Consider the following 22440-nt stretch of genomic DNA (forward strand, 5'->3'; position numbering starts at 1 on the left):
TAGGTACCAATATTTCCTTCACTTCAGCTAGCTTTCACCAAGACTAGTCAAAGCCGATACGCAGATCACGGCAGATCGCGCTATTTCTGTTAGCACAAAATCGAAACCATGGAACATGTTTTGGGCAGCAAGCGCATTGAACTTGGGACACTCGACGCCAGAGTAGATTAAGGGGCCTTAATGAGCTAGCAGCAAACTGTGTAAGCATGCGGAGCGCATTGTCTGACCTGAAATGCGGTCACACATAGCCTTGGCCAACATCATCTTACTTCATCTCACGTTGCGGAGATCGTCGAGTACAGCTACCTGAGCTCTACATCCTCCTCTTCAGCCTAAAAGATTTCATCTTCTTATAAATATCTGCAAGCTCAAGACATTCCCCAAGTCAACCGCTAGTTTATTTCGTAGTAAAGTATCGACTTACATACGAGGTACCAGATTGATCGTATTCGACGCTGTGCATTATTCATGCGGTAGAACCTACTCCAAAGCTCCAGTGAAGAGTAATCTGCACTCGGGCCTTCCATTATTAGTGATCTCGCTATGAGCATTCACAGGGTAGTTTTGTCTATATAACCTTGTTATTCCGGTCTTCCGCAGTATCAGTATCACTGCTGATAGTTCGACTCTGAGCATGAGTGCTATGAAGCGGAAGGCCATACATGGTGGAAACGTCCCGGACGTTATGTCACAACCGCTTCAGAAGTTCAAATCCGGTGATGGGACACAAGCAGTGAGTCTTTCATACGATCCAACTGGCTGGATCGAGAATCACCAAATGGAAGATATGGACAACAGCAAACCAGACGCACAGATGAAACTTCAACGTAATCCGCGGAAGTTGCCAGCTGTATCACGCAGAGTCAAGGATGGTATTGCGAACGAACAAGTCTCCTTTATCATTATTACACGTGATAACGCTCAGCCTGATCCATACTGCCAAGTTTCTAGCACACATGGACCGCTTTCATGGCCAGCAGTTGCCGATGCCTACAATCGAAAGTTTCGCATTGGACAAAACCCGATCGGCTCTGCAGCCATGGAGAAACGTGCTAGACAGCATCGTGAAGCGTGGATGATGGCGCGGCCTGATTATCCTCAAAATATAGTCTATGCTAAGAAGACAACAGTGGCCAAGTCTGAGCGACATCGGGAGGTCAAACCGGAGCGCGTTCCTCACGTTACCAACCCATTTCCTAAGGAAGTTCGATCTACTAACGAAGCCCGCTCAAAAGCGCTGGATCCAATACGGGAACAAGACATGTACGCCTTCTCGAAAAATAAGGTCTCGGCGGCTGAGCCTAGCAGAGATGAGCACACTACTATAGAAGTATGCGATTTTTACGAGACAATCGTCGATGTTCTGCATGTTCGTACGCGAGACATTGTTAAAACATCAGTTCTCGCGGCCGAAGAACGAAAATCTGCTACTGGCATAGGTGTGACGCTTCAATCGCCTTCAGTGAAAGCTGTCGAGCGATATGTCAGCTGTATCTCCCCTAAACAACTGATCACCTTGCCAGTCTTTGATTTGAAACGAGGGCGACAGCGCGATACTACGATTGGCCCACGCATCGTGTGGGATTTCACTGCGTTTGCAGACCTGTACAATGTAGCCTCCGTCATGCAGGACTCCCACGTTCGTAATCTTGTTTTGAATCAATGGGCTTCAATGCAGAAGTGGGACATACAGCTCGAGATAGATGCACAGGCTCTTAACAGCTTGTTTGACAGCACTGAGCCCGATGATCCTGCTCGGGCTTTCTGGGCAACAGCAATATACTTTGCTGGCGCAGCGCATGAGATTCTTGAAAAGAACGAGTATCATTTGAGTCTGTTAGGTATGCTCAAGGAGCTTTCGGCTCTCTAGAAAGTTTGCACGATTCACATGTAATGTAGGTAGTTTCGGGTCCGTCCTTGTGACTTGCACAATTATACAGCCAATCATAGAGCAAATTGTCGTAACAACCATTGGAAGTATAAGAGTCTCCCTGTGACGGAGAATGAGCGCTAAGACTCACCTCACGCGGACCAGTGCGTCATCCGCGCAAAGCAAAAGTGAAAGTGCACGCGAGATGCATGGCAGCTGACGTAGGGCTCCTACTTCATGCCCAGGTGTGTAATTATATTCCGCGCTCGGTTTACAGCTCATCCAAATTTCTACATCTCTCTCCTGCCACTCACCCCGACTTTCAACTCGCCTCCCCTCGCGAACAGCACTCAAACTGCCGACTTGCGGAATACTCCCACCAAGCTCAGCGTACTTAATACCAATAGCCTCCCGAACTTATACACACACCAGTGTACCTCTGAACCCCTAGACGACAGCTAGACTTAACTCGGGATGACTGGCGCAAAGCGAAGCCACGCCGAGGTCGTCAAAGATGACAAGGCGATCTCTTCGTTGTACTCATCCTTGCCAGAAGGAAAACCATCGAAGAGGCAGCGGAAGGATATAGACATACCCGTTCAACCCACAACGGATAGTCCACCAGTGACAGCCAAGGCCGACACCAACATGGAAGAGGCACCCGATGACGCTGATGCGCAGCATGATGCCCCAGTGTTTATGAGTGTCACAGCTGCTCCAACTGATGTAGGGATCTCTTTGCCTGTGGTACGCGCAGATGATATGGCAAACAACCCACATACGCCAGCAGCTACCGATGTAGCAGCTCGAGCAGCGTATATCCTTGAAGTGGGTACTAGAAAGCTCAGCCTGACGCGCACTCCTCTTCAGACACCCAACTCAAGAGTCCGTCAACCAGTGCTTGAGTTATTATACAACCGCCTCTTCAATGAATGGTCGAATGCTGAATGCCGTACAGCATATAATGCTAGTGGAGGGGCAGCCGCGACAGACCAGGCTGTCAGCAAGCCGTTTCTTAAGTTCGCCTCTAAATGGTTTGAGGAGGAGGATGTCGTTCTACCCTGGGACGCTGGCGGCAGCAAAGAGCAGAAGCGACTGAAGGGCTTGGGCCTTGGACAGGAGAATTTTCCTCTCGTTGTTTCCGTTGCTGTTGTTCGTGCTACGCCTACTAGACCAGCTCCGCAGAATCGTCCCAAACCAAAGAAAGAAGTGATGACGATGCAGACTGCTGCTAATGAATCGTTAGAAGTTGAAGAAGATGAACAAGAGGACCACGTTGCTGACTCGCATGAGGAAGGTGAGGGGGGATATGGGAATGGACGACAATGAACTGAATGCCCAGCAAGGCCTTGCCGACAATCTGGAAGCTCAACTCCGGCAATCTTTAGCAGAGGATGAGCGCAAAGCTGCCGAAGAAGATCACGAGGCACGATTGAGCGCGACTATCCTCCCTGGCCATATGCTCGATCGCGTTCGAGCGGCAGTCAACATCTTTAGCGAAGAATTAGCCATATTGGATTCATCAGCCAGTGGGCAGTCCGTAACACTCGTTCGAGCCGCCTTGTTGGAACACTGTGGTGCACCTCATGATCAATACGTGTTGAAGAATGGGTATCGCCAGGCGCGCCCGCAGGCATTGCGAGCATTGGCCAATGCGATCTCACCTTGGCCGCGGAATGGCTTGCCTACCCACGACTTCGACTTTCAGGAGAAGACGCTTGATCAGGGCGTCAACAGCCCAGACGTCCTCGGAGTGATGAATCAGGAGGAAGTCCAGACAACGAAGATCGACTGGGATATGGACTCCATGGTCGAACTGTACCAACTCTGTGCCGCGATGGAATCCTCCATCGTGAAAGACATGATTGCAAACGAGATGCGAGATCTCTATCAGGCACATGTTAGCCAAGGCACGGTAACAGAGTTCATTCCACCAGTGGACTTCATGAACACGCTCACCCATAAAGATAACCAGCCCTTCCTCCGTCTGCTAGTTGACATTGTGATCGAGCAGAACATAAAACATGGCATAGTCTACCCAGAATGTATGCACGCGCACGTCACCGAGCTGCGAGATCAGCGCAAAGTAGGGGGATATAATATCTTGCATGACTACACCACACGGGCGAAGCTTTGCGCATATCACGTCCACGGCACCGTAAAGAAATGCTACAAGCTGCAAACCTACTTAAACGAGTCGGAGACAAAAATCGTTCTCAAAAACAAGCTGCAGCCATCGGTAGCACCCTCTTCGACGCCTTGAGAGCCAAAACAGAGGCCAATCACATGCGCGGTATCATCACCCGAGACGGTAAACTCGCGCAGCAAGGCCGTCGAAATGCCTTGGTCATGATGTCGCAACGCGAAGAAGAGAAGACTGCGTTTGCACTGTTAAGGTTCGAGCAATTGCTGAGAGTCATTGATAAGTGCCATGTTGAAGGACAGATGTTTGAGCAGCCGAAGCACAAGGTTGCACAAAGAAAGTTGCTGAGCATCATCGAGAAGGCACAGTGGGAGCATCGCAATGACTGGGCATACTTTGCCAAGTTTTGCGATATGGAGGACGAGTGGAGGAGTAGCTGGTTCGGTATCTAGCTCGGCGAAGCTACAAGATAGGAGGAAGACTGGGAAAGTAGGCTTGGACAGAGTCCCCCGAGGAGTAGCGGAATGTCACTAAATTCGCAACAGCGCCTGGTTTTCGAACTTGAATCGTTTCCAAAAGACTGAAATCTATCATATCCTTGGAGTGTCGCGTTTCTTACCCTAGACATCATGTTCGTGTCTCTGCATGCTCAAGCTCAAGCTCAAGCTCAACGCCCTTTGTAACTCCTCATCATCTAAGTCTTCTGACGCCAACGCACGGCCTTTTCCCTTACTATGATGATGTGCTTCCAAGAGGCTTTGCTTCTTGACATATTCCATCACAACCTCTTCTTCCGTCTTCTCGTGTGTCGTCTTCTCACCCTGATGTTGCGCCTCAAATGCGCTTTGTGTAATGCCCTGAACATGTTTACCGACATATAAAGGTAGTGAACCACCATTTGTAGTAGTATTAATATTACTGTATTCCGCATGCGCTTGCCATTCGCTGGAGTTGCGCGTCTGTCTTTTTTCATTCAGACTCTGCGCGATGACAAGTTTCAGCTGTTTCTCAAACTCCAACGCCTCGCTTGCTTGTCTTTCAGCGTCGGCTTCACTGCGATTCATCGTCTGGCGTAATACTTCGTAATCAATAGCTTCTTGGCGATTGTGCTGCGACTGGGAGACGCTCTCCCGGATTGCTCGCTCTGCTTCAGTATCGTCCTGGATGTCTCCGCGCCTAGTTTCCTGGACCGACAGTCGAATAGCTGCGCTCATATCATTCTCTTCCTGCAGCTCCTCAGTGGTGCTGTTGGCCTGGGTCACTTCATCCGTACCGTTCGTAGACTGGGCGACACTCGTTTTCCTTCCACCATTTCGACCTTCCTCTGCATTCTCCGGTTTACTCTTACGCTGTGCCTCCAAGACATCTCGCACTATATCATCAGTCTTTCTCTTCTTTAGGTATTTCTGAATCAGCTTCCATCGAACAACGACATCCTGTTTCTCAGCCTCGGAGCTCTGGAGCCACTCCTCGTGTCCCTGGGCTACCCTCGACGCCGCGATATGGTTCTCAACATTACCGACATACATCTTCTGCAACTCTTTGTGTACGCCCTTCATCGAGTGACCGAGAATGCCGACGACGGCAGCACCTGGCTTGGCTATGAATCCTGCAAGCCCTTTTCCCATTCCTTTGACAAAGCCACTAGCCCCATCCTTTTGTGCACCTTTCCAGGGTTGTGTGACCAGACCAGTAACGCCATCGTACCATCCAAAGGCAAATTCTCTTCCGAGGGCATTCATGCCCGTCTTGAAATCGCTGACGCGCTCCTGAGGGCGTACGGTGTCGTCTCCCCAAAGCTTAGGAGCGTTGTGAAAGCCTTTGGTGAAGCTCACTGATAGCTCCATAGGTGACTGTATAAGTGCTTTTGTGAAACGACCGATCCCTTTGTTTGCGTGTGCTCCGGACTGGCGTTGCGAAACACCAATCTTGATTGAGCTGGTATTGTTCCGGCTAGGCTTTGGCATCTCGTTCAGGCCATCCTCTCTGATGGTCGACTGTCCTTGCGATGCATCGGACTTCGAGTTTGAACTGACTTTCGAAGTGGACTGGTTTAAATTACCTGCAACAGTATCTTGAACGTCCAAGCTTGTTTTACTTTGTCCTACTGAAGTGGGCGGACTAACCGGGATATTTATAAGTGAGCTGTTCATTTCGTTTGCACTTGAGCCTGAAGCTTCAGACCGCTTTCGGCTGACCCCAGGGCGAACGCGCAAAGCTTTGAACGTTTCAGTAGGCAACTCAGCTATGCCCACTCCCATATTGCTAGCTGCTCTACAAGCTGTCGTGAAACCTCCAGAAACTGGATCGTGAGGGCCTTCGTCAGTGTTGTATTCTTGTGCCCTGAAGAGCTTGACATCATCGAAATCGAGGATACCTACATTCGCCAACGTATAAGCAGCAAAAGCGCTCAAACGTATACTTGTACGCTTTACGCGCCAAGCGGCTACTCGAAAAGGTGCAATGGTACAGCGCAATCGGTCGGCTTCGAGATGTTGATGAAATAACTCAGCGCCCTTGTCACTGCCTCTCTCCGCGGTTATTTTGTCTGCGAGAGTCCTAGCGCGCTGCAAGCTTTCAGGTTTCAGACAGAAGTTGATGGCATCAGCGAGATTGTCTGCTGTCAGCTGTTTGTGTGGGATCGAATCAGGACCTGCACCTGCGCGGGCAACCATGGCGCCCCAAAAGGGCTGGTCCCCAAAGAATGGAACAACTACAGTCGGTCGGCCTACAAAGGAGGGTGATATCAGCAGTCGTATCTAATGAACGGGTATGTGGGGTGGATTACCTGCAGTAATACCTGCTGCGGTTGTGCCCGCGCCGCCATGGTGAACGACGCATGAGACCTGCTTAAACAGCCAGTCATGCGGCACATTCCCTAGCATAAATACGCTATCAGGAACATGGAGCTCGTCTGCACCCATGCCTCCCCACCCTTTCGATAGAAGAACACGCTGGCCAGTCTTCTTCACGGCCTCAAAGATGAGCTCCGTCATTGCGTTTGGATCGTCTAGCACGATGCTTCCAAAACCTATGTAGACGGGAGGTGCACCAGCGTCAAGAAATGCTTGAAGGCTGACATCCGGAGTATAGCCAGATGCCAAGTTGAGGAAGTAGAAACCAGCGATAGATATGCGAGGGCCCCAGTCCTTTGGTTTCGGGATCAGGGCGGGAGACCAGCAGTAGGTGTGAGGAACTTCAAGACGCTGGAGCATACCAGGAGCCCATAGCACACTTACAGGATCCAGACTAAGACATTTGGCACGAAACTGGTTGATAATGTCGCCAAGGCCTTGCCAGGATAGAAGCTCGATCAAAGCATAGCTTATGTAATTAGTGAGTTGACGGTCAGCATTGGAAGACTGGATATTGGCCAGCGGATGAGCAAAAGCCTGCGTAGGAGAATATGGCATGGTGAACATGATGTGGAGAGGTATGCCGAGCTTTTCTGCGCAATGGATATGCGCAAAACTTGGAGGGTTGGCGATGATGCAATCGGCAACAAAAGGCCTCGTTCCAGACCTTAAGCCGGACTCATTTTCAGTCGGGCCCGAAAGGTCATCAGCGTCCAAGCCGTTGCCAGATTCGTAGCAAGATCGCCAGCAGCCTTCAATATACTCTGCAACATCTTGTCTTCGTCTAGCAACATCTCCGCTTAGCAGACTGCGAAAGCCTGGCATTAACGCAGGGTTCTTGACCATAAAAGCCATGAGCTTCGATGGATCGCCGCCGATGCTGAAGAATTCGAGGCCATTCTCCTGCACGAAGCTGTCGAAGCAGGGGTGAGTTGCTAGACGTACCCGATGACCATAGGTCTCTTTTAGGACTTTCCCCAACGCGATGAAAGGTTGAACATCTCCGCGCGAGCCCACAACTTGGATGACAACATTCAGACATGGGGGTAGAGAAGCTCCCTCTGCGCTTGCCAGCGAAGAAGAAACGTTGGTTGAGCGAGGCAGATCGTCTTCGACCCGTTGAGTTTGTTGATGTAAAGTAGTACTGAAAACCTGAGACAAACGGCGATTCAGTTGGTTGACGCGAATATTGACACGCCCGTCGTCCGTGACGTTGGCACTCGTGCCTATTCCGTCCTTTTCGCTCCGGATTTCGCCATAGATATCACCGTAGGCAGGAGGGGGGACTTCGTCTTCGATCTCAGAAGTGACGCGATCGTTGTCGTGGAAAGGAGATGTATTTCCCAAAGGCTCTGCAGTATTGTTCTGAGTAACAGCGGAAGCGACAGCTTGTGCTTGCTCAGGGGTGGACCGCCGTACAACCGTGTCTCGAGCAAGACTTCCCTCCTCTTGGGTCGACTGAGTGGCCATGACAGGGAAAAACAGAAAACCTTCTTATTGGTTCAGCGAGTTACCATATCAGCAAAATATTGTAGAGGGGAGACAAAATCGAGTGTAGTGTGTGCGAACATAGCTCATCGTTCAAGACAATGCTGCCGGCCTTAGATGTCTTACATAGGAGATGAAGTAAGTCTGCCAACGCCAGGCAATGATACGCCTCGAAACATACCAGGGCAGTGGATAAATTCGATTGGCTAGGAATTCTTCCGTCTGGCAGCATCCTTCGCGCGGCTGGTTGCCTGAAGACATCCTGCCACAACAAGACCGCTATATCTCTACGCAGGAGAATGTGGAATTGTGCATATGGGTAAAAACTGCTACAGGTTCATTGGAAAACAACGATTTCCTTGCGTCACTCGCGTCGGTCTGGGAAGTGCTTGCGAGGATGCTCCACGCCAGAGTGACATGATGCGCCCAAGAAGGCTAGGCTTGCGACCTTATGTAAGATTTTAGCTAGTCTCTGAAGTGAGGTGCGAAAGATTTATGTTAACTTATCACTTTAAAATGTTGAGGACACAGGGCCATATGCTTGTTTCGCTTTTTTGAAGAACAAAGCTATTTTTTGGTGACAAAGCGTCGCCTTCATCAGTTGTGTACAGTCACGATTCGATCATTGTCAGAATCGGCTGAGGTGAATTGTGTGGAGATAGAGTTAGAAGATTACTGTACAGTATTTAAACGTCTTGACGATGAAAGCTCAAGGCAAAGGAAAACGCTTGGAGAGACTGGCGAAGGAAAAGGCACTCGTCCGAGAAGATGCACTGCTCTGCGTTGGCGTCAAGAGACCGCTCTCATGTCGAGAACATGCGCCTGAGTCGTTACTCAGTCGGTCGAGATAGCCAGACACATCCGCCTTGAAAGCGTGTAAGTTGGTGGATAAGCGCGCTGCAACATCTGCAATAGCGTCCACCCGGGCGAACACTGCTTCCTGCGCAAGACCATACCGCTGGATGTCTGGATCATTTCGAACGCTGTGGCAAACTTCCTGGTACACAACAAGTTGGTCATTGGCTCCATCCAGCAAGGAATCGAGAGTCTCGGGAAAGTAGAACGTACGGGATCGCGGATCTGTGAGGTCCTTGATGACATTCTGATACACGCCCAGAATACCTGTGATTTGATCGTAGAAGCGACCCAGTGGCGTAAGCTCGCTAACAAGGGTGGATAATAGCTTGTCGTTGAAGTCCCGCTGGCTGTAAAACATCGCAGACTTGGCATTCGCTACCTCTGCAGCCGATTGAGTCTGCTGTTCGAGAGTATCGATGATGGAACCCAGTGTGTCTTCCACCTGCTCGGAATGCTCGTCGACTTGCACTGCATCGGCCTCAAGCTTGTTGGCATAGTTGCGGAGAGCAGTAGCAGTATCTTCTTTTTCCTCGATGAGCTTCAATGTCTCATCGTGTTCGGTCTCGTACTGGTCTGCCAACCGACGATTCTCTTCCAAAAGTTTGAAAGCCATAGCCTCGTAATCTTTCGCTTGGCTCTCAAGGCGTGAGATCTTGCGGGCATCGTCATCGGCTACGGATTGCAGCCTTACAGCCTCGGCCAGTTTGCGCTCAAAGCTGTTCGCACGACGCTCCTCATGCTCTAGCATGTCTTTCCAGTAGTCCACGTGGCGTCCAGCTTGCTGAAGGTCGACTTTGAGAGCCTTGAACTCGGTGGGCTGGTCATCAACCTCAGCCTGCTTTGCCTGAAGCTGGACCTGGAGATCCACGTTGGCCGCCTGCAAATCCTTTTGTCTAGCCTCCATATCCGTGATGTATGCGCGTGCCTCGGCCAAGGCTGTCATTTCCTGGAAATGATCCTGCATTTCTTCAGGCATGGCATCTTCAAACTTGAAGCCCTGGGTTTTGATTGAGTCCATGAGAACGGAGAGCTGGCGTTTGATATCACCGAGGCTGGCCATTGCTGTGCTTTTGTGGTGGCTTGTGGGATCTGGTGAAAGGGCGATCTGGTGATTGGGAGGCAAAGTTTCCGTGTTCGCAGTAGAGAAAATATAACGAAAGCAAATAAGACACTGTTCGGACATTGTGCGTTGACGATATCGCAGAGGTGCAGGGCGCACTGTTGTGATAGCGAGAGCTGCGCATACAATGTCATTGTTGCAACATCACAGCCTCAAGACTTTCAGGTTTGCTGATGGTTGGTTTGGCTCGGTCTCGGATCGTTTGCAGTGGTCCGCCGGTCTCGGTGCCATAGTCTACGGTAGCAACCTAAGTCATGCCTCAAGAGCGCGCGAATGACTTGCAGGTGACTGGTTTGATAGAAGAAACGACATACTGGCTGTTTTTTTTTTCGTGGCAGTGGCAACTGTCGTATCTCGTTTTCGACTGCGGTCATGCGCATGCGCCGGTGGAAGTCTGTCGATGCCGTATGCCCGTGGTCTATTTTCCAGCCAAGAGTGCAGGCAAGGATTGAGCACAGCCCATCGTCGTCCGCCGAGCTCTTATGGGACAGAAGTTCCATCGTCATGTCCTCTATGCCTTGTCGTCGTTATCGTTTGGTGCAGATGCGCAAGGATGCGAATTGCAGAAGACGGGGGAAGCGACTTGCTTGCTAGCGTGCATTACAACTTAAACACTCACGTGACACCACACTTCCCTCATCTGCGCATCAGATTCCCGCTGTACGATCCTAAGATCATTTTTGTGTGGGATATCTGTTGGTTTCCTGTCTCGTCCACAAGTCGCCTATCTGATGTTCTGCCAAGCTGTGCTGCGGGCCGAAGCCCTCAATTTCTAGGCGCCCTCGGAGGCGACGTACCGGCAACGCTTGTCAGCGGACTGGAGAGTGGTATCGATCCAGAGCTTCCACTCATAGGGTTCATCAGACGCGAGGCATACTCAAGCACAAGCTGCGCCCTTTGAACGAGTCGCTCAAATCGGCCACAAATTAAGACTTCGACTCTCGCGCGCGTCCATCGAACGTACACCGCAAGATGCGTTTTGATGTCTTCACCTTCACACTGGCGGCAAATTCCTTAGTGGCTTCCTGCAGTCCGAGCAAATCAACACATGTTCTGGACCTCGATCCCCTTCAGAACCCGCTGCCATATTGTTTCCCGCCACAGATTGCCACAGGAACGCCGGCTCTGTTTCCCATGCTCTTGTGTCAGGACATTGTGCTCGAGGAGGCCACCATAGATCAGCTGCAAGACTACATGACAAAAGGATTCCTCACCTCCCTTGAGCTTTTGCGGTGTTATTTGAAAAGAGTTGCTCAAGTCGATGGCTACACCAACTCCATAATTGAGCTCAACCCAGATGCCGAGGCTATTGCTACCGCTTTGGATGCTGAGCGTGCAGCGGGGCGAGTTTGCGGCCCTTTGCATGGCATACCATTCATTGTGAAAGACAACATTGCGACAAAGGATCAAATGGAGACGACGGCAGGTAGCTGGGCGCTATTAGGAAGCGTGGTGCCTCGAGACGCCTTTGTAATTGCAAAACTACGAGAAGCTGGAGCACTCCTAATGGGCAAGGCCACGCTATCCGAATGGGCGGACATGCGTTCAAACAACTACAGCGAGGGCTATTCGGCGAGAGGAGGGCAAGCCAGGAACCCTTACAACTTGACTGTCAATCCCGGAGGCAGTAGCTCGGGAAGTGCCGCCGCCGTCGCAGCCAATGTCATCTCTTTCTCATTAGGTACTGAGACAGACGGTAGCGTCATTAATCCGGCGGAGCGCAACGCAATAGTTGGTCTCAAGCCCACGGTGGGACTCACATCTAGGGCTGGGGTAGTCCCGGAGAGCGCGCATCAGGACACTGTCGGAACATTTGGGCGGACTGTACGTGATGCTGCATATGCTTTCGACGCTATATATGGGCCTGATCCACGGGACAACTATACCCTAGCACAAAAGGGCAAAACTCCAGACGGAGGATATATGCAGTTTTTGACTGATCGATATGCGCTCAAGAATGCTACCTTGGGTCTGCCTTGGGACAGTTTCTGGGTACATGCCGATGACGAACAGCAATCCCAACTGATGTCTGTTATCGATTTGATCGAAAGTGCCGGCGGTACCGTGATCAACAACACCGAGCTGCCGAACTATAGGACCGTTGTCTCGCCAGACGGCTGGAATTGGGACTATGGCACCACTCGAGGCTATCCAAATGAGTCTGAATACACGGTCGTAAAGGTGGATTTCTACAACAACATCAAGACATATCTCTCCGAGCTTCAGAACACACAAATACGCAGTCTTGAGGACATTGTGGCATACAATCTCGCAAATGATGGTACCGAAGGTGGAAATCCTTGGCCGTTGGGTATTCCAGCATTCTATTCTGGTCAAGACGGCTTCCTGGCTTCACTGGAAACAAAAGGTGTTATGGACGAGACCTATTACCAAGCGCTTTCATTTACGCAACGCAGCACGCGGGAAGACGGCATAGACGCTGTGTTATCCAACAACGGAAGACCTCTGGATGCTTTACTGGTGCCACCTGATGTTGGCCAAACCTATCAAACCTCAGCTCAAGCAGGTTACCCAATGATAACACTACCAGCTGGAGTACACTCAGACACTGGTATGCCTTTTGGGCTGGCGCTTATGGGCACAGCATGGAGCGAGGGTAGTTTGCTAAGGTGGGCGAGCGCGATCGAAGATCTCCAGCTCAGCTCTGAGGGCGCTTTAAGACGTACTTTGCCAAGATGGTACGGGTATTTGGAGCGTAATATACCTGTGCGCAATGTATGACGTGTGGGCCATTAGAGAATGATACCCGAAGGTTTCCGAGTCAAATAAGACCGGAAGCGATCAGAGTGCAGCAAATAGTCGCTATTCCATAGTCCAGAACTATACGCATTATCAAGATAAGACGTTATGCATAGCTTCGGGCCGTTGTGACTCGCGAGTTCCTGTGCACTTTCTGTCATGATTGATAATCTGCAGTACATCTTACAACACGATGCCCAATGCACCATGTTCTGACGGCCTGGAATCTACGCGGAATATGGTAAACAGGCAGCCGACCACAAAGGTCCATTCCAGACACTTCCCTCGAGTGAATGGCAGGAGCCCTGAACCGCGCTTTTCGTCAACGCGCCCTTGGTATATATATCAGCCCTAATTCCCTCATGTATATCCTTCCAAAATCTACTCCACAACAGACTTACTGACCCGAAACACAACCTTGTAACTCAGCTTCTTCCGATCAAAATGTCGACTTACGAGTATGCGAAGCGCAAATCAACAGCTGCCGACCATATCGATGCTGAACATCCTAAGCGTGCTAGGATGAATGAAGATTATTCCATCGCCGAAGATAGAGAGCCGCAGTCTGCATTGAACAATGCTTAAGCTGTCACGGCGGCAAATCCGGTTCCGGCCTGCCCCTGGCTGGCTCGCGAGCAAAACATATCCGAGCAAGATCTCTGGGTGATATACTGCCGCGAAAACCTTGTGCCAGGTGCCATAAGCCCAAAGAACTGGGAGACTGTAGGCGTAGAGTTCAATGAACACTTTGAAGAGAAGTTGAAGCAACCTCTATCTTACACGACCCTACAACGGCGCTTGCTTACGTCGAGGAAGCGGTTTTATGCCGATAACCCTGATTACCTTCCAGCGCTGGTCTACCTAGTGCCCATGTCCGCTCATGAAGACGAGGGAGACGTCGTTGAAGACAGCGTAATCGTAATCCAACCCGGGTTAGTGCTGGCCCCAGTATCGCCCCCAGCTCCTCAGAACAATCGGACACGCAGGGTCAAGAAAGCCGCGAATGAGAAGGAAGTTCAGCCGCCTGGCGATCCTAAAGTCTATCTCGGGAGCTCTTCGCTGGGACTTGTCGCAATCTCCGACTCGCAGTACGGACTTGCGGGTGCCTGGAGTGCGTCATTGATCTCTGCTCATCAAGTCTCAGCCATAGATCGGGCTAAGTACTATCTGCGCCGCCGCACGAAAGATCGTATAGTTTTCAACTTTATGGACGCCTCGGAGCAGAACCTCGCGGAGAATGACGTCCAGTTCATTGAGCACGACAAATTGCTCATGGCCTCGCCATTCTACGCTCGTCTATCACGCGCTGACCCTGCACGCGTCGTTGGTGTGCCCGAGGACTTCTGCGTAAAGACCGTCAACGCGTTCAGCCAGATGATCTCTCCTGTACATGCAAAGGCACTTCCGACGCACTATCTCTGGCCTTCAGAAAAACCGGTGGCGGGCGCGTACGATCGCTTCGGTGCTGTTCAGCCCGAAAAGATCAACTGGAGCGTGAGCTATCTGCTCAAGCTGCACGTTTTCGCCCGGCACATGCAGGTGTGGTTCGTGTGCGACATGGTTCTTGATCGAATGCATTGGATGATCAACGAGCAGGCGAAGTTTCGTGGAATTTATGGGCAATTAAAGAAGCAAGATGACTGCACGAAGACTCAGGGCCAGATCAAGACCGTCTGCCTTCCACCTGTGTCGGACCTAGACAGCTTCAGCATAGCCGCCGATGACATTGAGCCAGCGTGGCTCAGGCTACTTGCCGAACGACCAATCGACACACGCTCGCTCACATTCTTCAGGGATGCGATACACGCACTGGGTGGATCTTCGGAAACAGACTGGTTGGACGACACATACGAGCCGGTTCAAGATCTCTTCAAGCAAGCCGATGTGCATGGCTATTTGACCAACGCTTCTCGCGAGCAGTTCTGCACTCAGTACCATCATCACACGGATGGCGAGCCTTGCTACACAGCCGCAGCAGAGCACTCAACTGAGTACTTTGTCGAACTTCTGTACACCACAACTTCCCGCGACGAGCTCCTCATGCTCTCTAAACACGCCGCATCACCGAATGGCGTGACTAGCATGACATACCCAGCATTGGGCCCAGCTCAAGATCTAAAGTCTGCCAATTCTTCGCGAGAGATGCTGAAAGCTGAGAAGTTAGTGCTTATGACGGAAATAGAGCTCGGTTCGGCCAAGGCAGCGTTGCTGAAGGCTCGGAAGGCGGGTCCTAAGCAGAAGGAACGCGCGATCAAGCTTGCGAAGCGGATGGCGCAAGGTTTGCGGAAGTAGAAAAGATAGTAGGGCCCTGAAGTAAACTTAGTGGTTATAGAAGATGGATAAAAGTGGAGTATGTCGGCATTGTATAATGCTGCGACCGAGAATGGTAATGTAAATGGACGTCGCGAAGTCGTATTAACTACCATGGGACAAGTGCAAAGCTCCTAGCTTTTTGGTTCGGTAGCATATATGAAGAAATGAACACTTGATTCACTGTGGCCATGTACAGAGAGTGAACACTGTTGTGAGAAGCTTGCGGCTACAACGTGCAGACGAGCTGTGATTGGCTGATTGGCTAGAGAGTAAAAGAGTTAGACTCCCGGCAGCAGAAGGGTAAGGACCTGTCTGATTGCCCAGTTTGAAAACGCCGTCTCGGCAGAAAAGTGACAGAATTTTGCCTCGTTCAGCCACGATCACGTGATTAAACGGTGCAATCTGAAGGAACAAGGGAATTCAAATTGACCTTTAAGAAACAGGGACTCCATTTGCTACGCGCGCTCAGAAAAAAGGCAAGTTCTAGGCCTACTAGCTATTCTGTTAGGTGTTGGCTCAAGCACGGAGGTTTTGACGGCCCGTGATAGCGAGTTCCAAGGATTTAGGGAGCAGGCTCACGTGAGCGCTACACCTGTTCTGATCAAAACGGCCGTCTAAACCGGAGCAAAGCAGACAGGCCCTCCGTCTACGCACTGCAATCCACATTTCAATCAAACCTTCCGCATTAGGAAGTCTCACAACCAACTCATCTTTCCGCATGTAACATGTCTTATTCCATCTCGTCTACTCATCTTAAGGGTATCTTCGCGAGAAAAACTACATAATTCCAAACACCACCGCACATAAACTCAACGCAACCATCAATCTCGTACTCCTCTTCGATCCCATGGCTGCATTGTCCTCTCCCTCGCCCTTCTGCCCCTCCTTATATCCATCTCCCATGTACAGTGCCCCCAACTCCGTTAGTCCGCCATCTTCATCAAACAGCGCCACGCCATCGCCCGTCCACTCGTTTGCATCCTCAGTCCTAAACGCGCCAAACCACGCATACTTCTCCACATACTCCAACTGATCCAAATACGGTAGGGTCTGATTCATCATTCCCACAGTATTCTCCGCGCTCTGTTGCGGCAAGCCCATCTCCGTGACCCAAATCGACACATTCTCACTGCGCGACGAGTTCACGTTGTAGAACTCGTTCAGCGTGCCCAGCCAAGCTGCCAGCCCATCGAACGCACCGTACCAATGCGCGCTGACAAAGTCGGCCGGGCAGCCGTTTTCTTTGTCGATCTCGTAGCAGCTTTCGTTGAAGCTGCGTAGCCACTCGAGACCATTGGGTGAGCCGGTGGTGGAGGGATGGCTGATTTTCCACTTTCGACCACCCTTGTCGCCGGAGCGGAAGGGCACGACGTAGTCGATGTACGCCTTTGCGGCATCTTCGGGCTTGATGGAACTTCCACCACTTCCTGTGGTGCCGTCTGGTTCATTGAAGGAGAGGAGGTGGGTCGATGATTCTGGCAGGCCGCGGATGACGTTTTCAGTCTGTGGAGTCTGTGTGGCATCGATACCGTGGATCATGGGTACGAATTCTAGACTGTCGGATGGGATGAGGTTGGTGTTGGGGTATGGACTCCAGTTGTAGTACCATGACAGTGGGCTGTTGGAGGACAGTAGGCGGTTGTCAGTGGTGTGAGTGTCGCCGATAAATGCGAAGCCACGCTTTGATTCTTGCGCGGTTGATGTACTTGCCAAAAGCGATAGGTACAAAGCAGCGTGGGCTATCCGCCTTTGGGACCGTGAACGTGGCTCGGTATAAAGCATCTTGAAGATAGTGGAATTGTGTAGATTCGGTTATGCAAGATCTGGGTCACTAAGGTAAGGAACCGTTGTGGAATGCATTTGACAGCGGGTATATCCATGTCTATATACGCTTCATTATCTTGGTACATCGTTGTCGTGGCGAGGCTGCTGGCGATGCTGGGCTTGCGTCATTGGACAAAACTTGGCAGAAGCCGCAGCAGCAAGACAAGAAGGACCGATCGAGTCAGAGGCATCGTTGTTTTACAGGTAACAGGACCGCTTCAGAGAATCACAGGTCCGGAAAGGTTAAGTAGGCCCTGAAAAGTTGTAAAGACAATCTGAGGTATACTAGACTGACCAAATTTCTGGGATGGCTAGAGTCGTTTAACCCGAATCGGGCTAGACCGGGCCTTTCAGAGAACTTGAGTGGTGGAGTTCTCTCCGCGCAACCACATTGAAAGAATGGATGGCATTGGCAGGCTACAGGAAATAATTTGTCTGAAGGAACGGCTGAATTCTTCATCATCTGTGCTTCAGGACAACACATTACATCACGTGTGAAATCAATGGGAGTGTTTGAGTGAATTGGGTATCAGGCTTTGGCCTTGTTTCTTCATCGACCAGACACCGAAGTCCCATGTCATGATTACATGACGAGTGTGAAAGACCCAAAGATTCATCGCTCATTGACTCCTGACCGTGCCTGTTCCGAACCTTTTTCATTTGGTGAAATATCCTTCTTCCTCATTCTGCATCTAAGCAGCGGTGATGGCCTTGCGGACCTCCTTGCCACGCTGCCTCGAGTTCAAACGGCGCTCGATGTTCTCGGGACCCTTCTTGACAACCTCGGCACCCTCGGTGAGGATGAGCTCAATGTGAGAGGGGTTGGACATGTAAGGGTTGATCTGGAATTGTTAGAAAAGAGTTGGTGGGCGAAGTGCTTGGTACATACACGACCGTGGGCACGGTATGTGCGCCTGCGCTGCTTGGGGGCCTGGTTGACCTGGATGTGCTTGACGATCAGGTTGCTGGTGTCGAGACCCTTGGTGTCGGCGTTGGCCTCAGCGTTCTTGAGGAGACCGAGAAGGATCTCGGCGGACTTGACGGGCCAGCGGGCACGGGAGACACCGAGAGCCTTACCTGGGGAGAGTCAGCCTGTTCTTGCATAATCGCGCGTGCAGAAGCTATTTCAAGTGCCAATTGCGCCTCCTCTCGCTATGCGTCCACGTTCTCCAAGATTGCAGCTTACCCTGTGCAGTGCGTCCAGTTCCGCCAGCGTACCGCCTCATGGGAATGGCCTCCTTGTGCTCCAAGACATTTCCGAGGTAGGTGAGGGCACGCTCGAGCTTCCAGCCGTTGATGGCCTGGGCGGTCTCGCGGGTGTTCTTGAAGGATACGCGGAGGTAGCTGCCGCGCGCGCGAGCAGACTTTGCGCCGTCGATGCTGGTTGCTCCGTAGCGAACCTGCACTGAATTAGTGCCTCGTTCTCAAATGAACGGTTGCATCAATGGCGACCATGTTGGACGTACCATTTTGTCGATTTCAGGGTGGTGATGTCCTGTCGTTAGTAGTGGAGAGAATGAAGTTGAGAAAAGACCAAATTCGTGTGGGCTACTCGGCAAAACGCTCGGGCCGGGGTCAGGCACGCTAACGGGGTGGATGCGCCTTAGCGTCTGGATTTTTTCTGAGCTCGAACTTCGAACTTGAGCTGCAGCACCCATCGCCCGCAGACGACACCACCAGGAACAACTCTTCCCGCCTGCAAAACGACGCGCAAACAGCTTGCGCATTCTCATTGACATTGCGAAGTACGCTAGCGATTTTTCTGGAAAGCGTTCGATCAGATAAGCTAATACCCTATGCAGTACATTTCGCAAGCTCCTCTACCTTCTACAATACACAAAACTCTAAGCAATGGCTTTCACACCTAGGTATGAGCTCCAATATAATCGTCTGCGCGATCTAGGACCTGCGAATAGATGCGAATGCGTCTAGAAGGAGCTTTTTTAAACTTCGGATGGAAGGGCTCCTACCTCGCAAAGCTGTTCCGCAAGATCCCAGGCGCGAGTCGCGCGAGACCACTGAACAGAAAACTAACATTCACCAGAGGAGGACGTGGTGGCTTCGGCGACCGTGGAGGACGTGGCGGTGGTGACCGTGGCGGTCGCGGTGGATTTACTCCCCGTGGCGGACGTGGTGGCTTCGGCGGCGACCGTGGAGGACGCGGCGGTGGTCGCGGTGGCTTCGGCGACCGCGGCGGACGAGGAGGAGGTCGTGGTGCGCCCCGCGGTGGACGTGGTGCTCCCCGCGGTGGAGCTCGTGGCGGACGTGGAGGTGCTCGCGGTGGAGCGTATGTCTTGCAACTCCTCACACCGCATTTCAAGTCTAATGAGCCAACAGCAAGGTCATCGTTGAGCCCCATCGCCACGCCGGTGTCTTCGTCGCCCGCGGAAAGGAGGATCTCCTCGTCACCAAGAACTTGACCCCCGGCGAGAGCGTCTACGGCGAGAAGCGCATCAGCGTCGGTGCCTCTGCCAACGCAGCAGATGGCGACGACTCCACACCCAGCAGCATCGAATACCGCGTCTGGAACCCCTTCCGAAGTAAGCTGGCAGCCGGTATCCTCGGTGGTGTCGACAACATCTACATGGGCCCTGGCAGCAAGGTCCTGTACCTTGGTGCCGCCTCCGGTACCAGTGTTTCCCACGTTGCTGATATCGTCGGACCTGAGGGAACCGTCTTTGCCGTTGAGTTCTCGCACCGCTCCGGACGTGATCTGATCAACATGGCCACCCACCGCACAAACGTCATCCCCATCGTCGAGGATGCGCGTCACCCTCTCAAGTACCGCATGCTTGTCGGCATGGTTGACTGCATCTTTGCCGATGTTGCGCAACCCGATCAGGCCCGTATTGTCGGTCTGAATGGTACGTTACAGACACACCCAAGTTCCCGTCCTTCACTAACACATCACAGCCGGTCTCTTCCTCAAGGTTGGCGGTGGTATTGTCATCTCCATCAAGGCCAACTGTATCGACTCGACCGCTGCCCCCGAAGCCGTCTTCGCACAAGAAGTCACCAAGCTAAGGGAAATGGGCATCAAGCCCAAGGAGCAGCTGACGCTTGAGCCCTTCGAGCGTGACCACGCCATGGTCGTTGGTGTATACGAGCGTGCGAAATAGACGCGTTTTGTTGAATTGGAAATTTCACGATGCATGGGAACGCGTATCATATACCTGTACTTTCGAACCATGGGGACATTTGGCGTTTTCCGGCGCCTGGTGGTCATCGGTATTACTTGTTTTGAATCGATTTGATAAAAGATGATCAATGCTATTTCCTCGCTACTGTATAATCATGCCTTGCGTCACTTGTCAACACCTTCATTTCGCATTACTTACTTCGTCGCAGCCTACACTGTCCCCGGCCTCCAGCACTGAGCTAAGGATGATCCTTCATCGCCGCGATGAAATCACACCGCACACTCTGAATGTTATCGTTGAACCCATATCGACCCAACTGCTTGATCCCCGGGCTCGTAAACGGTAGCGCTTTCCCGCGACAATTCAAGCTCCTAGTTTCCCGTCAGCTGCTCTTCTCTCCCATCAAGCACTTCGACGACTTACGTGTAAACCGTACAAAACGTGCCCCAGTCCGGGCCTGTGGAGCTAATCGTCTTCGCGTAGGGCTTGGTGAAGTTATCTAGCTAAAGTCAGGTACGAAATGGTGCATCCATCGGAGGGCTAGGCGTACGGCAGTCTGAGACAGTAATTTGCATGTTCGCGCAAGTACCGCGCCAGGATGAGTCGGTGCAGACGTAGAGGCTCGTGTTCGGATTCGAGAGCGCAGGAGCTGCGGCGGCGATGATGGTTGTAGCGAGTGACAGTATGGGGAGAACTGAAAGGAGCATCGTCACAGTGTGGTATCTTGGATGAACTGAGTAGACAAAGATGTGGTTTTGCCATTGCTTCACGGGGTTGATTTATTGACTTTGGCAGACCCTTGCTCCACGTGCATTCCGATGGTGTTGTACTACCTACTGGCCCATCCCAGTCTTCACCCCTTTGATTCACCTTCAAGCTCCTAGAATGATCCAGCGTCGGGCACGTCTGACTTGTCGCTCTTCTGAGGAAGAACTCCACGGAACGACAAACGACAGTATGAACAGGACGAAGGATAACACGACACTACCAGACTTGGCCTGTTAGCACCTTTCTGCCTTGGAGTGGGAGGGAAGACGTGCGAAACCAAGCCCAATCCACCGTTGCGCATGTAGACCATCGGACGTAATATACCACACCAAAGCCGCAGCTGCACTTCCCTAGAGCACCAATAGGGCTGTACATATCTTCTTGGTCATGGTGTCGGGTAGGTCGATGCTGAAGAGCTCGGTCCAGTGGACGGCGCCCATAATGTACAAAATTACTGTGATCTACCTTCTTCAATTAGGTTGGGATACATGTCGTAGATACATTGGACTTGCAGGTGTACCAAGGCCAAGCGCCAAACCTATGTCTCTACCACTGTCTTCCAAATTGTGCATAACGATGATGGCGCATACAATGTATGTGAGTATGCCAGCGGTGATTATATAGCTCACAATGTCCGCCTCGATAACGTTGCGAATTTCGCCTCTGAGCATGTCCGCAACAGGCATTGGCGAAGGGTGGTAGGCTGTGAAAGGAATTGTCGGAGGCGCTGTACGGCGTATAACGGTAGAGGTTTTCACATCAGGCCGTAAATTTTCAGATACATAGGTTTTGGAGCTTCTTGATGAGCTTTGTGCTGAACGAGGGGTAACGCCTGAGGTGTTCGAATTTGATGGGATTCGTAAGCTAGATGCAGCAACTCTCGTATCTGAACTAGGACCCGACCGTGACGATGCGTACGTAGAGCTTCGTGCTGAGCTCTGGGTGTTGACCATGTCATCTCGCGGTGCCGGTGTTGGTGATGTGACTATGATGCTGGGGATCGAGGAATCAGAGGGATTCCGACTGCGTCGATTCATGTTGGAAACGAAAGAGTTGGAGCTTTTGCTGTTGCAAAATGACGTGGTTCGTAATACAAGCCTCAGTCATGCAGCAGTGGTACTTGATCGCCGGAGTGAATGTGGTGCGGAGGGTTAGCTCTCCCAGAGTCGCCGAATCTGAGCCCAGCAACAGCCTGCAACACTAACTATGATAACCTTCAGGCGGTCTGGCTCTCTCTGCTCCTTCAGCTCCTCCTTTGGAACGGGCCTTGACCGTTTATGCAGTTTCTCTCGTTTTGCTCT

At 51.5% G+C, this 22440-nt stretch overlaps 10 protein-coding genes across 10 annotated transcripts; 5 read left to right on the plus strand and 5 right to left on the minus strand.

The window, feature by feature from the left end:
* Window positions 1-685: 685 nt before the first annotated feature.
* On the plus strand, window positions 686-1870 carry SNOG_02303 (hypothetical protein; the record flags this gene model as incomplete). The annotated part of the gene is made up of 1 exon (XM_001792863.1): window positions 686-1870. One exon carries the CDS (start codon window positions 686-688, stop codon window positions 1868-1870), a length of 1185 nt encoding a protein of 394 aa, XP_001792915.1.
* Window positions 1871-2344: 474 nt separating this feature from the next.
* SNOG_02304 (hypothetical protein) lies at window positions 2345-4465 on the plus strand (the record flags this gene model as incomplete). Its single annotated transcript, XM_001792864.1, has 4 exons — window positions 2345-2617; window positions 2867-3167; window positions 3262-3915; window positions 4104-4465. 4 exons carry the CDS (start codon window positions 2345-2347, stop codon window positions 4463-4465), a joined length of 1590 nt encoding a protein of 529 aa, XP_001792916.1.
* Window positions 4466-4633: 168 nt separating this feature from the next.
* SNOG_02306 (hypothetical protein) lies at window positions 4634-10274 on the minus strand (the record flags this gene model as incomplete). Its single annotated transcript, XM_001792865.1, has 4 exons — window positions 4634-6061; window positions 6212-6703; window positions 6905-8358; window positions 9131-10274. 4 exons carry the CDS (start codon window positions 10272-10274, stop codon window positions 4634-4636), a joined length of 4518 nt encoding a protein of 1505 aa, XP_001792917.1.
* Window positions 10275-11468: 1194 nt separating this feature from the next.
* SNOG_02307 (hypothetical protein) lies at window positions 11469-12771 on the plus strand (the record flags this gene model as incomplete). The annotated part of the gene is made up of 3 exons (XM_001792866.1): window positions 11469-12158; window positions 12264-12702; window positions 12752-12771. 3 exons carry the CDS (start codon window positions 11469-11471, stop codon window positions 12769-12771), a joined length of 1149 nt encoding a protein of 382 aa, XP_001792918.1.
* A 1193-nt stretch (window positions 12772-13964) lies between these two features.
* On the plus strand, window positions 13965-15386 carry SNOG_02308 (hypothetical protein; the record flags this gene model as incomplete). Its single annotated transcript, XM_001792867.1, has 1 exon — window positions 13965-15386. One exon carries the CDS (start codon window positions 13965-13967, stop codon window positions 15384-15386), a length of 1422 nt encoding a protein of 473 aa, XP_001792919.1.
* A 798-nt stretch (window positions 15387-16184) lies between these two features.
* Window positions 16185-17189, minus strand: SNOG_02309 (hypothetical protein; the record flags this gene model as incomplete). The annotated part of the gene is made up of 1 exon (XM_001792868.1): window positions 16185-17189. One exon carries the CDS (start codon window positions 17187-17189, stop codon window positions 16185-16187), a length of 1005 nt encoding a protein of 334 aa, XP_001792920.1.
* A 546-nt stretch (window positions 17190-17735) lies between these two features.
* Window positions 17736-18970, minus strand: SNOG_02310 (hypothetical protein; the record flags this gene model as incomplete). Its single annotated transcript, XM_001792869.1, has 4 exons — window positions 17736-18073; window positions 18121-18308; window positions 18418-18631; window positions 18698-18970. 4 exons carry the CDS (start codon window positions 18968-18970, stop codon window positions 17924-17926), a joined length of 825 nt encoding a protein of 274 aa, XP_001792921.1. The 3' UTR covers window positions 17736-17923.
* Window positions 18899-20526, plus strand: SNOG_02311 (hypothetical protein). Its single transcript, XM_001792870.1, has 5 exons — window positions 18899-18976; window positions 19034-19099; window positions 19276-19518; window positions 19569-20095; window positions 20145-20526. The coding sequence occupies exons 2-5, from the start codon at window positions 19083-19085 to the stop codon at window positions 20348-20350; spliced, it is 993 nt and encodes a 330-aa protein (XP_001792922.1). The 5' UTR covers window positions 18899-18976; window positions 19034-19082; the 3' UTR covers window positions 20351-20526.
* An 83-nt stretch (window positions 20527-20609) lies between these two features.
* SNOG_02312 (hypothetical protein) lies at window positions 20610-21078 on the minus strand (the record flags this gene model as incomplete). The annotated part of the gene is made up of 3 exons (XM_001792871.1): window positions 20610-20742; window positions 20795-20870; window positions 20922-21078. The coding sequence occupies 3 exons, from the start codon at window positions 21076-21078 to the stop codon at window positions 20610-20612; spliced, it is 366 nt and encodes a 121-aa protein (XP_001792923.1).
* Window positions 21079-21489: 411 nt separating this feature from the next.
* On the minus strand, window positions 21490-22176 carry SNOG_02313 (hypothetical protein; the record flags this gene model as incomplete). Its single annotated transcript, XM_001792872.1, has 2 exons — window positions 21490-21600; window positions 21769-22176. 2 exons carry the CDS (start codon window positions 22174-22176, stop codon window positions 21490-21492), a joined length of 519 nt encoding a protein of 172 aa, XP_001792924.1.
* Window positions 22177-22440: the final 264 nt, after the last annotated feature.

Source organism: Parastagonospora nodorum (genome assembly GCF_000146915.1).
Source record: "Parastagonospora nodorum SN15 chromosome Unknown scaffold_3, whole genome shotgun sequence".
Classification (NCBI taxonomy): domain Eukaryota; kingdom Fungi; phylum Ascomycota; class Dothideomycetes; order Pleosporales; family Phaeosphaeriaceae; genus Parastagonospora; species Parastagonospora nodorum.

Bases quoted from the DNA above. Each gene is read 5' to 3' on its own strand.
- SNOG_02311 (XM_001792870.1), top strand. The intron at 19,519-19,568 runs GTATGTCTTGCA...ATGAGCCAACAG, and splicing joins GGAGGTGCTCGCGGTGGAGC to CAAGGTCATCGTTGAGCCCC. The intron at 20,096-20,144 runs GTACGTTACAGA...AACACATCACAG, and splicing joins CCGTATTGTCGGTCTGAATG to CCGGTCTCTTCCTCAAGGTT.